The 16,298-nt window shown below is 40.9% G+C and overlaps 1 protein-coding gene across 3 annotated transcripts in view; it reads left to right on the forward strand.

Moving 5' to 3' along the window:
* The window catches only part of Naa35 (N-alpha-acetyltransferase 35, NatC auxiliary subunit), a 61,075-nt gene that overhangs the window by 19,569 nt on the left and 25,208 nt on the right, over positions 1 to 16,298 (forward strand). For all 3 annotated transcript variants that reach the window (XM_036186995.1, XM_036186994.1, XM_036186996.1), the window contains exons 7-12: positions 7,078 to 7,144; positions 7,234 to 7,277; positions 7,926 to 7,976; positions 8,556 to 8,639; positions 10,271 to 10,385; positions 14,325 to 14,503. In XM_036186995.1, the coding sequence (XP_036042888.1) occupies positions 7,078 to 7,144; positions 7,234 to 7,277; positions 7,926 to 7,976; positions 8,556 to 8,639; positions 10,271 to 10,385; positions 14,325 to 14,503 (540 nt within the window). The remainder of the gene's footprint in view (positions 1 to 7,077; positions 7,145 to 7,233; positions 7,278 to 7,925; positions 7,977 to 8,555; positions 8,640 to 10,270; positions 10,386 to 14,324; positions 14,504 to 16,298) is intronic.

Genomic DNA, 16,298 nt, shown 5'->3' on the forward strand with positions numbered 1-16,298 from the left:
GGTGAAAGCCTCTCTCTATGCTGCCTGCATAGATGATTTATGTCTTCTAGAACAGTTTTTCCATCTTCATCCAGGAATATACCCTATTTAGGACTAACTGAGTGTATGGGCCTTTTCTGCTCCTAAATGTGCTCTCATGAATGTTCGCTGACCCTAACCCTTGACCTATTCAAAGATGATACTCTAGCAGCTCCACTCGTACACCAGCACACAGACGTGCTTTGTGCTGTACCTCATAACGTTGTCCTTCACCTTCTCCCCAAATCTGTGGGTTTTTTGTTTGGTTGGTTGGGTTTTTTTTGTTTATTTGTTTGTTTGGTTTGGTTTTTTTCATTTTTCTTTATTAAGAAGTTTTCTACTCACTCTACATACCACTCACAGATCCCATCTCCTCCCTTCTCCCACCCCCCAGCCCTCCCTCCTAAGCCACCCCACATCCCCCAAATCAAGGTCTCTCATGGGGAGTCAGTAGAGTCTGGCACACTGAGCCTAGGCAGGTCCAAGCCCCTCCCCACTGCATCAAAGCTGCATAAGGCATCACACCACTGATACTGGGCTCCTAAAAGCCTGCCCATGCACCAGGGACGGATCCCAGTCTCCCTGTCTGGGTGCCCCCAAACAGTTCAAGCCAAACAACTGTCTCCCATATCCAGAGGGCCTAGTCTAGTCCCATGGGGGCTCCACAGCCACTAGTCTACAGTTCATGGGCTTCCACCAGTGTGGCTGGTCATCTCTGCAGGTCCTCCCATCATGATCTCAATGTCCCCCGCCTGCAGAATCCCCCACTTTCTCATCGATTGGATTCCCAGAGCCATGATAGATGAGGATATCATGGGAATAGGAAAGGGCAGGGTGCCGGAGAGACTCTCAGGAATCCACAAGGATGACCCCACCTGGTAGTGCTGGCAGTGGTCTAAAGGGTGCCTGGACTGGTCCACTCTGGTGATCGGTCTAGTGAATACCCTAACCACCATCATAGAGCCTTTGTCCAGTGACTGATGGAGGCAGATGCACAGATCCACGGCCAGGCACCAGGCTGAGCTCCGGAAATCTGAGGGTTTTTACCATCAAGTTGTTAGGGTGGCATCTATACCCACTTTCTCTGTTTCCTTTTCTTCTGTTGAATCCACTCCAGTCAGACTGAGACTTTCTTCTAGTGAAACTATCATCATGGTGATCAAAGACCTTAAGACAGACCACAAAGAGGGAGACACTGAGGAAAGAGACCAAAGACTTAAGTATAATTAATACCTTGTTGTATTAATACCTTGTCTCACCAGCCAGCTCCCAAATGCCACAAGGAGACTTATTACTAACTATAAATGGTTGGCTGATAGCTTAGACTTGTAACTAACTAGCTCTTAGAACTTAAATTAATTCATTTCTATTAATTTATGTGCTGTCACATAGCTCATGGCTTGTTTCCTCATTTTCTACACAAGCTAGCAACTCTGCCCTTCTTCCCAGCAGTCTGTCAGTCTGGCTCTCCCGTCTGACCTCTTCCTACCTAGGTATTGGGCAGTTAGCTCAGGAAAATTATAAGAATAACTATTTAGTCTGTAACTCCATTAAAGACCCCAGAAGGATGTAATATTATATAAAGACAGGGACATATGGCTGCCTGGACGGTCATCCAAAGTTCCTCTGCAGTGTTGTGGCATCCATCTTTGGCCTACAGGTCTAGAATATCTGACACATTTCTGTGAAGCAGGGGATTCTGAAGGACTGTCCTACCTTGTCTTGGCAAAGTTTGGTAGTCACTTTCTTTTGTGTCCTGCTTGTCCAGTTTGGACAGTATACTGTCAGCAGTCGAAGGAAGAGCAGTTTTCTTACTCAAATGGTTAGCTTTTGTCATAAAGAAAGCAAACTCCAAACAGAGGTTCTTTGATGCCTATCATCTTTTTTTGAAGTAAATTGGTGCTGCCTTGTCTCCCTCTCATTAAAAGCCTCAGGTTATTAAACATATTAAATGCCATATTCTGTAGGTCTTTGAAGTGTTTGAAGACTAGGTATCTATCTATCTAAATATATTTGTTTAACCTTGAATACATACCTAATATGACTACAAGTTTGATTATTATAGATTCTAGATGACTACTAACCTGCATTTCTTAATTATAGATTACAGTTTTAAATGAGTTGCATAAGCACAGTACCCCAAATAAGAGTAGAAATATACATACAGTATAACAAAAATAACTTTAAATTTGCATAAGTAAACCAAAATTCAGACCAATGTAAAATATCTGAGATTAATAGGTTTTTTTTTTTTTAATGCTATCTTCCTATATTCCCCTAAGTGATAACAAATATCCATAACCCAACAAATAGCCAAAGACCATCTATCCATCCCATCCCCATCTTGGGAATGTGGGTGTTTTTTTTTTTTCTAGACTGCTTCCTGTTGTCTGGGGGGTGAAGGCATCTTTAGGAGTCCCTGAGAAAATTGAGATAATGACCAAGTCCTGGGAAGACCAGCTGTAACCTTTGTAACCTGTCAGGATTCAGGAGGTCTCCCTTGATGAAACTTAATTCATATCAACGTGGAACAAATCCACAGCCTCTCATTTCCTGTGGAAATAAAAGCAAAACCTCTTCTCCAAAGTATTTTTACTTCCATTTTAAAGTTAAGGCATTCTCAAAATAGCTAGGCTGGTTTATTTTAGAAGTCCTTTCAATCCCATGTCTCTTAGCAGCTGTCTTTTGCTTATCAGAAGTCAAAATATTCATAATCAACATAGTAACATACAGCATGCAGACTTCCTTTGTATTTCCCATCTCTGCATGGTTGATTATTCTTTATTTATATTAATTTACTTCTCTCTTTAAAGACTATTATTTTTAAACTACTTACTTTTTTAAATTACTGTCTGTATCCTTTCTCTTTTCTTTAAGCCTAAGCAGAGTTTTAAACACTGAAACCTGTTGAGAGGGTTTTTTTTGTTTTTTGTTTTTTTTTTTTTTTTTTTTTTACCTGTCTGAACATGCTTTACTCTGTAATCTTTTCTGTGTTCATGAGCAAAACTGTCTTTTTTTTTTTTCCCCAAGACATGGTCTTTCTGTGTAGCTTTGCACCTTTCCTGGAACTCACTCTAGCCCAGGCTAGCCTGGAACTCACAGAGATCCGCCTGCCTCTGCCTCCTGAGTGCTGGGATTAAAAGTGTGTGCCAACACTGCCCAGCTTCATGAGCAAAACTTTAAACCTGCCCCATGGCTTAGCTCATGGCACCCTGGCAACTCAGTCACACAGGCAGCTGCTCTGAGATGTGTCTGTGTACCACTGCTGGCATGAGAGATACGAGACTAGGAAGCCATGTTTGACTCACTTTTTGTGTGTTCAGAACATTTTTTTAAAGCTTTCTCAGGCCATATGTGGATGTGAGTGCTGGACATTGGGCGCCATTTATTGGCAGACCTTTCTGTCCCACCAGTCAGCTCCCAAATAACCACACAGACTTATTATTAATTATAAATGGTTGGCCAATAGCTTAGGCTTGTTACTAACTAGCTTTTACAACTTAACCCGTTTCTATTAATTTGCTTTTTGTCGTATGGATCATGACTTGTTACCCCATTTTATACGTGCCCTCCTCTGGCTATCAGCTCTGCCCTTCTTCCCCACATTCTCTGAATCTGGCTAATCTCTTTCTGCCTAGCTATTAGCCAGTTGGCTCTTTATTAAACCAGTAAGAGCAGCATATTGTCTTCACAGTGTACAAAAGGATTATTCCACAGCTCCTTATTTTATAGTTTCTGTCATAGCCATGTAAAACTACTTGTGGAACAGATCCTGTTTCTTCTGTTACAGCCCTGACTCAGGCTGCCTTCAGTCCCTGCCTGGATAGTGGGTACAGTCAGTATCTGGCCTTCCTGGATTGACTGTGATTTTTGTCCGTAGTTCCACAGAGCATTCATAACAAATATTTTAGTGACAGCAGTTTGTTTTTGTGTCTTCCCCAGGTTGCTCCAACTCAGTTCTTATGAATGATACACACATGTTAGACAGCCTGTCAGTGTTCAGTTAGACAAAGCCTACCAAGTTCCCCTAGAAAAAAAATCTTCCTTATGTTCTTTGGCTAAAACCTAATAGGTTGTTTGTCTTCTAACAGTTGACCTACTTGTCTTTTAAGGAAGATTTGATAGATAGTAAATTTAAAAACCCAGACTTTTCTTTTGACTACACAGCTCTCTATTTATTCCTGGCCACCATGGAATAAATAGTAACTAGCTCATTCTAAATAAAGCAGATGTTCTCTGATTTTGCACAGTTTACCTATGTTACTCCTATATGTATTTAGTAATTTGCCTTTTACATTTTGACTTCTGCTATGGAGTAAGTCAGTTTTAGTTAGGGTTTTAAAAAACTGAACAAAAGCCACTTGGGAGGAAAGAGTTTCAGCTTATAGCTCTCATGTCACACTTTATCACTGACAGAAATCAGGGCAGGAACTTGGAGGCAGGAGCTGATGCAGAGGCCTTGGAGTGTGCTGCTTATTGGTTTGCTTCTTCTGGTATGTTCAGCCTTCTAACTTATACCCTGGAACCACCACCTGCCCTGGGGTGGCACTGCCCACAGTATGCTAGGCCTTCCTGTATCAATCACTACACAATTGCCTATAGGCAAATCTTGTGGGGGCATTTTCTTAATTGACGGTCCCTCTGCCCAAGTAAGTCCAATAAACTAGCCAAAGAAGGCAGAAACCTGGAAACAGGAACTAAAGCAGAAGGCATGGAGAAATGCTGCTACTGACTTGCTCAACCTACTTTCTTATGCAAATTGGGACCACCTGTCCAAGATCACCCCACACAAGGGCTGGCCCTCCTACATCATTCTTTAACCAAGAAAACCCACAGACTTCCCACCTTGTGGAGGCCAATCTTATGGAGGTTTTGTGTTAAGTTTACAAAGTCATTCATCAACACATACTGAACTATGAGTCCTTTTATGCCAAACCTTGTGCTAAACCCTGAAGATGAAGCAGTGAATTAAACAGAGCCCTGTTGTTCAAATCTTAGATGGTATTTTAATAAAAAACTTGAAACCAGATATTGGGATGAAAGCTGAAAAGTTAGAGAAGCAGAGCAAGCCACAGCCAACTTCACCTGGCCAACTCTTGAGCAGAGTCTCTTTCCTCAGACTGAAAGCTTGAGTCCTCACCTGAAAGGATCTCAGCTGAACTGCTTTAGTTCCTGTTTCCTCACGCCTTATATACCTTTCTCCGCCCCGCCATGTCACTTCCTGGGTTTGAAGGTGTGTGTGCTTCCCAGTGCTGTGATTAAAGGTGTGTGCCACCACAGTCTGGCTCTGTTTCCAGTGTGGCCTTGAACTCATAGAGATCCAGATGGATCTCTGCCTCCTGAGTGATAGGATTAAGGGTATGTGCCACCACTGTCTGGCCTCTATGTCTAATCTAGTGGCTGGCTCTGTTCTTTGATCCCCAGGCAAGTTTATTAGGGTACACAATATACCATTACAAAGCCCTGGTGTCATGGTTATATTCTTTTGGAGAAAGTAGGTAATGTATAAGTAAATAAGTACATATGTAATGTCATGTGATGATAAGCTCTGTGAAGAAAAGTAACATGGGCTAGGGGATATGCAAGTGTGTTAAGAGAGGATGCAAGAGAAAAACTGCCTGTTGAGAACTGACACTATAGGCTGGAATATAGTTAGGGATGGCCCTTGAAGATATTCTTAAAGACGTGCTTTGGGAGTGCTGCCAGTGTGTACAAAGGTTACTGTGAGGTATGAAACCATGTAAGGGTTTTTATGTGAGCAAGTGGCATATTCTGACTTCTGTAGAAGTTCCTTTGACATATGATAGTTGATACATTACAGCAAGGACTAGTCCATAGTCGGTGATACACACCATTCACCTCAGTACTCAGGAACCAAAGGCAAGCAGATCTCTGAGTTTCAAGCCAGTCAGGGCTACATAGTGTATTGTCCCTTCCCCTATCACCACCACCAAAAAAATTAAAAAATTATACAGAGACAATTGTGACAAGTGATTGATGCATCTGGTAAATAGGAATGAGAGATGATGGTAACTTATACTAGAGAGAGAGATGAGAAGTGATGAGGTTAGACTTGTAGGTCAGGCATTCAGGTTTCCTTATGCATAGGATCAGGGGTTGGGAGGTAGAGGTAGGATGCCCATATGGTAAATGCTAGAAAAGTGGACATAGATTCTTTTTGGATATGTAAGGCTTGAGAAGTAGAGGTCCAAGGAAAGTTAGAGAGAGTGTCCACTGAACCTGGGGGAGAAGCTGTCTCTGAACCTACACCTGAGTTTTTGGAAGACCCAGACATATGTATCACACTACTCAGTTCTACATTGTGTGTTTTTTCTCTTTCCTTACATGATGTTCTGTTCTTCTCCGAGATAGACTAACTGACATGAATTCAGTGCGCATTGTGTTTACTCAGCATTCCAGAGTTCTACCAGGGGTACAATTCTGTATATTAGTAGAAATTATAATACAGGGGAAATACTCTACCAGATAATGTTAAATTCATCTTCATAGTGAGCCCAACAAATCCCTTCATTGCCTCAGCAATGAAATTTTGGAGGTGGGGCTGGAAATCTATGTTTTATTTTTTGTTTGTTTTCTTTTGGTTTTTCAAGACAGGGTTTTTCTGTGTAGCCCTGGCTGTCCTGGAACTAGGTCTGTAGACTAGGCTGGCCTCAGTCTCAGAGATTCTTGCCTCTGCCTCCCAAGTACAGGGATTAAAGGCATGTGCTACCACTGCCAGAGTTATTGGTTTGGTTTTTGTTTTGTTTTGTTTTGTTTTTAAAACCATGGGCTATAAAATGTACTTTTGCTGTTTTCTTTGAGTAATGCTACTTGAGAACGCTTAGGCTCTAGACCAGTAACAAGCAGCTAAAGCCAAGGACAGATAACAGCATTAATGTCAAGGTGTCTAATTGTATGTCTACAAGGAAGGCCTAGCTGTATAACGACAATATTGAGACATACTGGATGACATTCTATTTCTTTCTAAGTAACTAGTCATTTTGTTAGAGAAATATGGTTGTTGCTATCCAAGAGCATAATTACTCCTTTCGTGTATAGGAAGATTTCCAGTCGATGACATACGGATTTAAAATGGCCAACAGTGTGACAGATCTTCGAGTTACAGGTATAAACTGTTCATAAGGATAATTCACAACAATAATTTGTTAGTCTTACATTGTGATTTGTTTTAAAACTTACTGTTTCTCATTGTAGGAATGCTAAAAGATGTGGAAGATGATATGCAAAGGAGAGTAAAGGTGTGTTTTCCTTTTCTCTAGTTTAGAGCTTGTTTTGTTTTGTGAAAAAAGGTTTGACTGTAGCTCCGGATGGCCTGGAAGTCATTGTGTAGACCAGGCTGGGCTTTGAACTCACTTCACCCTGTCTGCTAGGGTTAAAGGATGCACCCATCAGGCTCAGCCAGGCCCTTTTTTTTTTTAAAGAGGATAGGGTTTTTAATAGTGATGGTGATTTTTGTTGTGAGTTGGTTTTGAATGATCAGAAATTATTATTATTATTATTATTATTATTATTATTATTATTATTATTATTTTAAAGATAGGGTTTCTCTGTGTAGCCCTGGCTGTCCTGGATCTTACTCTGTAGACCAGGCTGGCCTCAAACTCAGAGATCCCTCTGCCTCTGCCTCCCAAGTGCTGGGACTTTAAAAATTACTTTGCTTCTGTTATTTTGTTTTGCTTTTGTTGTTTTAATATCTGCTGCTTTTCATGATCTTTCTAATTTATATACCAGATACATTCATAAGAAAAAGATAAGTACTGAACACAGGCTTTTGTCTTTCTGAACATAGGTTTTTTTTTATATGTTCAGTAAATTAATTTACTTCTTTACTTCTCTAGATTTGTATTTGTCTTAATTTCCTTTTTTTTTTTTTTTTTTAATTTTAGAGTACTCGAAGTCGACAAGGAGAAGAGAGAGATCCAGAAGTTGAATTAGAAGTAATTGCCCTTATTTTCTATAGATAATGTGAGAGAAGCTCATCCTTTAATGCTTTAGTTCTTTGAACTGTATTGTAATTTATGGAAGCTCCTTTTATGGTATTTCTTTAACTGGACATTGCAAAGGACTTATTAATTCCTCTTATATTTTTATGTATAGAATAGTAATACAGATCTTTTGAATATCTGATTTCAAAATTCTTCAGAATTCTTGGGAAGCAGAAACTGGAAAAAAAGATCACTTATAGATGTTGTTTCAAAAATTAGTAAAATCAAAAATTTCCATATCATCAAAAGTTGCTGAACCTTTCAACCCTTTTATAACTGCTAACTTTATATTTTTGAGATAATCATCTAGTTTTCACTTTGGATTAAAGTCAGTCCTGTTGCTGATGAGTATAGTTTCTTCCCTGTTTCTTTGTTGACTAGTTTTTGGTGGCTTGTTTTGTAGGCATTTAAAAAGCCACGTAGAGGCCTCTTTACTGTACAAAGACTTAGGAGTTCAAATGTTAGAATGTAGTTCCTCTGTGGCTGTGCCTTTGTAGGCTCTGCTTCTCACCACACTTCCCTGTCTTCCAGCACCAGCAGTGCTTGGCGGCATTCAGCAGAGTGAAGTTCACCCGTGTGCTGCTGACAGTGCTCATAGCCTTCACTAAGAAAGAGGTGAGAGCTACTATGACTGGGCAGTTTGGGACAGTGCCCTCCCTGTTCTCACAGTTTCCCACAGCCATACTAATACTTTTGTGAAAAGTGATTCTTGCTTTACAGTTCTTTCTATAATGTGCTGAGATTTCTTACAGATAGATAAATACTGTTTGAGGTAATTCTTTTTTTCCTGGAGTCTCTCCACCCCATATTTGTGAATGACTATATAGTATTAGAATTTTTTCCCTTTTTACAGTTGACTGTATTTCTGATCTTTTATCTTAAAAAGTAAGCTTAGTGCCATAAGTTGGAAATACCATTTCATTTTTTTATAATATAATTATTTATTGAAAAATTTTTCATTTTACATACCAACCCCAGTTCCCGCTCCCTCCCCTTCTCCCTCCCACTCTACCCCCATCCACTCCTCAGAGTGGGTAAGGCCTTCCACGGTAGTCAACAAAGTCTGGTATACCAAGTTGAAGGAGAGCCTAGCCCCTCCCCATTGTATCAAGGCTGAGCAGGGTATCCCACCACAGGGAATGGGCTCCAATAAGCCAGTTCTTGCACCTGGGATAAGTCCTGGTCCTGCTGCCAGGGACCCCACAAACAGATCGAGTCATATAGCTGTCACCCACATTCAGCAGGCTAGTTCAGTCCCATGCGGGTTTCCAAGCTGTCAGTCTAGAGTCAGTGAGCTCCAACTAGCACCGGTCAGCTGTCTCTGTGGGTTTCCCCATCATGATCTTGACCCCCTCTTCTTCTTTTTTTCTTTTTTTGAATGATGAATGCCATTTGTTGAAGGAGGGAGGAGGTCTTAAATACAGGCTTACAGCACAGTGGGAGAACCCCGGAGGGCAGAAGTTCGCTTCTGATGTTTTACAATCTTGCATCTAAGCTGTTAATGCCCAATATGCTGGATACACAGACAAGGAACTTCCCTTAAGCATTCAGGAGGGTGGAATCTCACAGGGAATTAGCACAGAGAGGCTATCAAGGTCAAGGTCAGCAAGCAATGCAACAGTTACCCAAAATGGGGGCCAGGGACCTACAGGTCCCCCCCTTTTACTGAAAAATGAGCTTCTGACTTAGGTTGCGTGGGATGTCAGCACGTCACCTTACCCTTCATGGAGACACCTGTCCAGGCCACACAGGCATTCTGTCTTAGATTGGTGAGCGCCCCCCAGGCATTATCGTCTCTGAATACTCATTATCATACATGCTCAGTCCTATGAGAGCTCCAGAGTTAACTGTTGCCAAAGATCTCTAAGTGGCGCTGGGCTTGCAATCTGTGTGTTAGACACAGAAAAGACCAACAGAAGTCTTAACCCACCCATAGCCAGTAGGCTAAAGGCAGCTGAGCCATTCCCTTCCTTAATGAGCCTTACTGCAAACTGGAGTCCTTGTAAGATGGTATCCCGAGAGCACCATTTCATTTTTTAATGTATCAAATAAGATACAGATTTGAAGGGAAAAGGCTTTATATCCTGTCAGGATTTAGGCATCCTACATTAAGAGAATACTTTATGAGGATCCATGTTACTATGGTATGTGTAGGCTCTCAGGACTGTTATAGGACCTCCTCTTCTGTCAGTTAAAGTGTGTGGTTTTGGTGATTTGTTTCTTTGTTTTTTGTTTTGTTTTGCTAGACCAGTGCTATTGCAGAGGCTCAGAAACTAATGGTCCAAGCAACAGACCTTCTTTCTGCCATCCACACTTCATTGCATCATGGCATCCAGGCTCAGAATGGCACTACCAAAGGAGGTAATTCTCCATGTCTGCTCTGACTTTCATTTAAGTCAGCTTGCTTGGACTTGGGATGTTTCATGTGAATACTTAAGAGTGCTTTGGGCTTTTTTGTAGGTTTAGCTTATGTTGAAAACAGTTGCTAGAACTTGGCCATATCTTGTATCTTACTGTTGGACTCTTCTATATGTACCCTGTCTTTTGTTTGTGCTGTGATGCCAGCAGTATGTTAGTTTTTCACTATCTCCTTCCTTCTTTGAGAAACCCTTTAAAGTTGTTATATAGTCTTCCTTACTCCACAAGGTAGGCCTAGTGTCCTGAGGTTCATTGTACTCACAGGTGCCTTTAGCCGTAAACTTCTCGGGCACTCGGACCTAAGTAAACACACAGAGGCTTATATTATTTACAAACTGTATAATCTGTGGCAGGCCTCTTGCTAACTAGCTCTTATATCTTAAGTTAACCCATTTCTATTTATCATGTTTTACCACATATTCCATGGCTTACCTGTTGTTCCTTGGGCAGCAGGCAGGCATCTCTTTCTATACTCTGCCTTTCTCTTTCCTGTCTCTGTCCTTGGATTTCCAGCCTGCCTCTAAGCCACCTCACCATAGGCCGAAGAAGCCTATTTATTAACCAATGGGAACAACATATATTCAGAGTACAGAAAGACATCCCTCAGCAGGTGCCTATCTTTACACTACACTGGAATTGTGCATGAGACTCTGAAGACTTGTAGGAATAGAGTACTTGACATGTTGGTGGCATTCATACTTTATATGTGAAATAAACTTTAACAAGAATAATGTATCTCTGCTGTAAAATTTACCACTGTGTCAACATTTTAGAGTGTACAGCAGCACTGATTATCCCTAAAACTCATGGGATAGTATTTGTAGTCTTGAGATTATTGAGGTGTAAAATATCAACAGCTCTAAAACACATTATAATCTAGTTTGGGAAATATTTATTTAAAAAAATGACTGTAACACGTTAAAGTAGCTTACTTGTGATTACTGGGATTTTGTGTTCAAATTGGCTTCTGGGCATGTTTCTGGGGAATTTTCTTCCTTATATTGAGGTGGATGTATCCACCAGCATTGTGGGTGGCACTAATCCCTAGGCTGGGTCCTGAAGCATGTCAGGGTGGAGGAAGGGAGCTGAGAGTAAACTCGCATGCATTGTTCTCTCTGCTTGCAACTGTGGCTGTGACAGCTGCTTCAGTTTCTGCTGCCTTGAGTTCCCTGCAGTGATAGACTGGCCTGTAAACATGAGCCAAATGAGTCTTTCTTATCTCCTCAGTTGTTTGTCTCAGTGTTCTTTATCATAGCAGTAGGGAAGACTGACATGAGAAATTATCTGTTACTCATTGAGTTGCCTGCTTGCATAAGGCCTAAAATTCTATGTATTAAGAAAGAACTAAAGAACATTTCTTGATAATTTCATACTTACGTTTATTGCTGTGAGAGCAAATAAGAAATAAGGGTACTCTCAGTTTCTCCTGCCTCAGCCTTGCAAGTGCTGGAATTACAGGTATGTATCACCATGTCCCAAGTCCAGTTTGGTATGTTGTGTTGCTGGGATTGAACTTAGAGCCTTATGCATGCCAGGCAAGCACTCTGTCACTGAGTTATAGTTCCCTAGTTCTCAACTTAAATTTTTGTTGTGTTTTGTTTTGTTTTTGTTTTTTCAAGACAGGGTTTCTCTGTGTAGTCTTGGCTGTCCAGCGACTCACTTTAGACCAGGCTAGACTCAAACTCAAGAGATCTGCCTGCTTCTGCCTCCTGAGTGCTGGGGTTAAAGGCATGTGCCACCACCACTACCCAAAATTATTTTTAAATAGCACAAATGTATATGGGATAATGATAATGGTTAAGTTAATTGTAAATTGGAACAAAGCTTTTCTATTTATTTTTCCCCACATAAAATGGTAAAGACAGTGAATATAGTTGGGAATGGGGGTTACATGTATAATCTCCCTACATGTGGATGGATTTGTGAGACAGCTATCATAGGACGGGAGAGATAGTTCAGCAATTAAGAGCACTGGTGGCTCTTCTAGAGGACCAGGTTCGACTCCTAGCACCCACATGGCCCCTCACAACTCTCTATAATTCTGGTCCTGCGAATTTGACTCCCCTCTTTGGGACTCCGTGGTCAATGCACACACATAGCACACAGACATATATGCAGACAAAACACTGATACATACTTTAAAGAAACGAAGAAAACACCAGCCTTTGTAGAGCCAAAGGGCTAGCAGACTTTTCTGTTGAGTCTCAGGAAACCACCAGACTCTTTACAGTGCACTCTTAGGACACAACTTGTACAAAAGAGGAATGAACAGGACTTTGGGGATAGATGGGAGATTGGAGAGATCCTCAGAGGTTAAGAGTGCTGACTGCTCTTGCAGAGGATCTGGGTTTGATTCCCTGCACCTACATGGTGGCTCATAACTGCCTGTAACTCCATTTCCAGGGGGTCTGATGCCTTTTGACTAAGCTCCTCAATGCACTTGGTTCACATTAACTTCATGCAGTCACACATCCATACATAAATAAGATATTTTTTTAAACTTTGTGATAGGGAAAAGTCAGGCTGTGTTTTCCATAGAAAATTGAGGTGGCAGTGCATAGGATTAATTTAGTGAAGGAGCATACATCATGTCAAGATGAAGCAAGAGGAGCAGTAGGAATTAGAATTGTTAAGAGTTGTTAACTGATGAAGTGAAAGGTAGGTGAAGCCCTGAAGAGACACGGTTGCTGTCTTCAGGATGGTAAAGCTAAGTTCCTAGTTTCTGAGAGAGGGTACTATTAGGAGAAAGACAGTGTTTGAAATTGCCTTTTGAGACGATGTGGGCTGAGGGTTTTCATCAAAGAATCTGCAATTGCATTAGTCTCCTGTAAGAACAATTCATGTAAATAGCTGCTAGGCATGAGATGTTATTGTGGAGAAGAAGAAAGCCCAGGCCTGGGAGCATTTGCAGAGATGAGATGAATCTGAGAGCAGCAGAGTGCTCCTCGGGGTACTGCAGTCGGTCAGTCTTGTTTCTGATCCTTCACAGTGCAACTGTAAAGCCTTTGTTTTGTCTCACTGACGTCTAAAACTGTATTCTTAGGGTGTAGCTTGTTGGTTGATGAGCACAGCTTTAGTTGTATATTGTGTAAATGCTTCAAGGCTGTCTGTGTATCTCATTTGAGAGTCCAGGTTGAAAAAGAGCTGCAGTGTGCACTAGTGTCACCAGGGCTCTACTCTGGAATCCTCTAGTCTACCCTTGTGATCATTTCCATGAAAAGAATCAGATGAGTCCTGTAGTGTGGTGTAAAGAATAGAGGAGCTTATTTCAAAGAAGAGCAGAGTATACACTGTGAAGGTGTAAGTGCACAGTGGCCCAAGAAATGCTCACTCCTGTCTTGTATCTTCAGGCTTCTGACTTTTATGTGATCTGTGGAGCAGGCAACTCTCCCTTAGGCTACTTGTCCAGTGCAGGTGTTCAGCAGCTGGGTTTGTCCTGACTCTTGAAGGAAGCTCAGTGCTGCAGATCCTACAGTGTTGTACCCAGAAAGTCTCCTGTCATTTTAGGAGTGCCACTGCACTAGAACTGGTTAGCTAGTTATCATTAGTGGCCTCCAGGCAGCTCTAGAAGTTAGGTCTCCTCTCAGGGTAGAGAGCTGACTCAGCTGGCATCCCTGGCCTTTGTTGAATTCTTGCTGCTGCAGTCTTTGCCTCTAACCTCTGCCTCCATCCTTGTAGCTAGGAAGTACAGTTTGAAGTTAATAGATACTAGGTGAATTTATGTATGGATACATAAATTAGTTGTAAATTACAAAATTAGATTTTTGTGATTAGAATTTGGAAATGCCTTTAAAATGTAGGCTTTTTCTTTTTATATTTAATAGTTTTCATTTTAAAATCGAGAAAAACATTGGAAATGTTACTTTCCTCTTTCTTCTTTAGACCATCCGATTATGATGGGTTTTGAGCCCCTTGTTAACCAGAGGCTACTTCCACCCACCTTCCCTCGCTATGCAAAAATAATTAAAAGAGAAGAAATGGTCAACTATTTCTCAAGATTAATAGACAGAATAAAAACAGTCTGTGAAGTCGTGAACTTACCAAATTTACATTGTATTCTGGTAAGTATAAAATTATATTCTGGAGCTTTGGTGTAGTAACAGGATAGTTTGCCATTCTAGAGACTGGCTGACAGAACAGTAACTAGCATTGGGGTAGTATGTGTATGTACACATGCTGTGGGTATCAGTCTGTATAGATAAAATGCTGATTGGCCAGTAGCCAGACAGGAAGTATAGGCGAGACAAGCAGAGAAGAGAATTCTGGGAAGCGGAAGGCTGAGGCACAGAGACACTGCCAGATGCTGCCATGAGAAGATAATAAAATACTGGTCAGCCACGAGCCATGTGGCTTAGATTAATAGAAATGGGTTGATTTAAGATGCAAAAATAGTTAATAAGAAGCCTGCCATGGCCATACAGTTTATAAGTAATATAAGTCTCTGTGTGTTTACTTGGTTGAGTTTGAGCGGCTGTGGGACTGGCGGGTGAGAGAGATTTGTCCTGACCATGGGCCAGACAGGACCAGGAAAACTCTAGCTACACACACACATAACACATAGTTAATTTTCATAAGGAGTTGATACATTTTTAGAAATTAAGAAGCTAAATTTAAGATATTAGATAGATCACCCAACTTTTAGGAATAGGATTTGGTAACTGGATTCTACCTTCAAAAAATTGTGTGTGTGTGTGTGTGTGTGTGTGTGTGTGTGTGTCTGTGTGTGTCTGTGTCTGTGTCTGAGAGACAGAGAGAGAGAGAGAGAGAGAGAATGAGAACACATAAGAGAGTTTTTCTTTTTAAACGTCATTGACTCTAGGGCCTCATACATACTGGACTCATTCTCTACCACTGAGCTGTATCTCCAGCCCTTTATAATTCTTTACTTTGAGATAGGCTCTCACTGAGTTATGCAGGCTGACGTTGACTGACTTTGTAGCCCAGCCAGGCCTTGAACATGTGGCTTCCTGCCCCAGCTTCCTGAATAGCAGGGACTTCAGACTTAATCTGCCAGACCTGGCAGTTTCTAGTGTTCTTGCCCTATGGATATGAGATCATGGTGCTTGGTAACCTGTTTATTGTTTTGTTCTATTGAAAACCTTTGTGTTACAGATGCTTTCTTTTTTGTCAATAAATAAGCATATTTCTACATTATTTTGACAACATATCCCACTGTAAGCTTATATAACAATTATATTTTTAGTTCATTCATTTCACATTACATTTAGGTCATTTTCATTGTTTTGCCTTTATAACACACAGACAGTACATAGATGAAACCTTTGTATGTAAAACTGTACAGCATGTGTTTTACTTGCTGAGTGAAAACATCTGTATGATTGGAAGCCCTCACACTTTGTGACGTGTAGGAAGAAGAACAAAGCTAAAAACTCAGTGGTGAACGTCTATAACCCCAGCACCAGGGACACCGAAACAGAAGAAGTTTGGGTTGTGGGCTAACCTGGGTTGTGTAATGAGACCCTAGCTCAAGGCAAAGCAAAGCAAATAGTACTAAGCAAAGGAAAGATTTGTTTTAAGAATATTGTACAGCAGATGGTTTCCGTACATTTCTGCAATAGTCTGGTATACATAAATCAGATTTTTTTTCTTAATACTTAGGCCTAATACTCATAATTTCCTAGTTTTTCAGGTTTTCTAATAGTTATTTATTGATCTTTTTCATGCACATTAAAATAGTTAACCATTAATTTAACTTCCATCCATTGTTATACTTCTCTGTTCTTGGATCAAGTATGACTCATCCCTAGAGACATACTAGTGCAGAAGAGTGACTCCTTAGTTTGTCTCCATCCGCAGGTGCTCCGGTTTGCCTTGTGAGTAGAGGGAGCTGGGGAG

The sequence above is a fragment of the Onychomys torridus genome, chromosome 5 (genome assembly GCF_903995425.1).
Source record: "Onychomys torridus chromosome 5, mOncTor1.1, whole genome shotgun sequence".
NCBI classification, from domain to species: domain Eukaryota; kingdom Metazoa; phylum Chordata; class Mammalia; order Rodentia; family Cricetidae; genus Onychomys; species Onychomys torridus.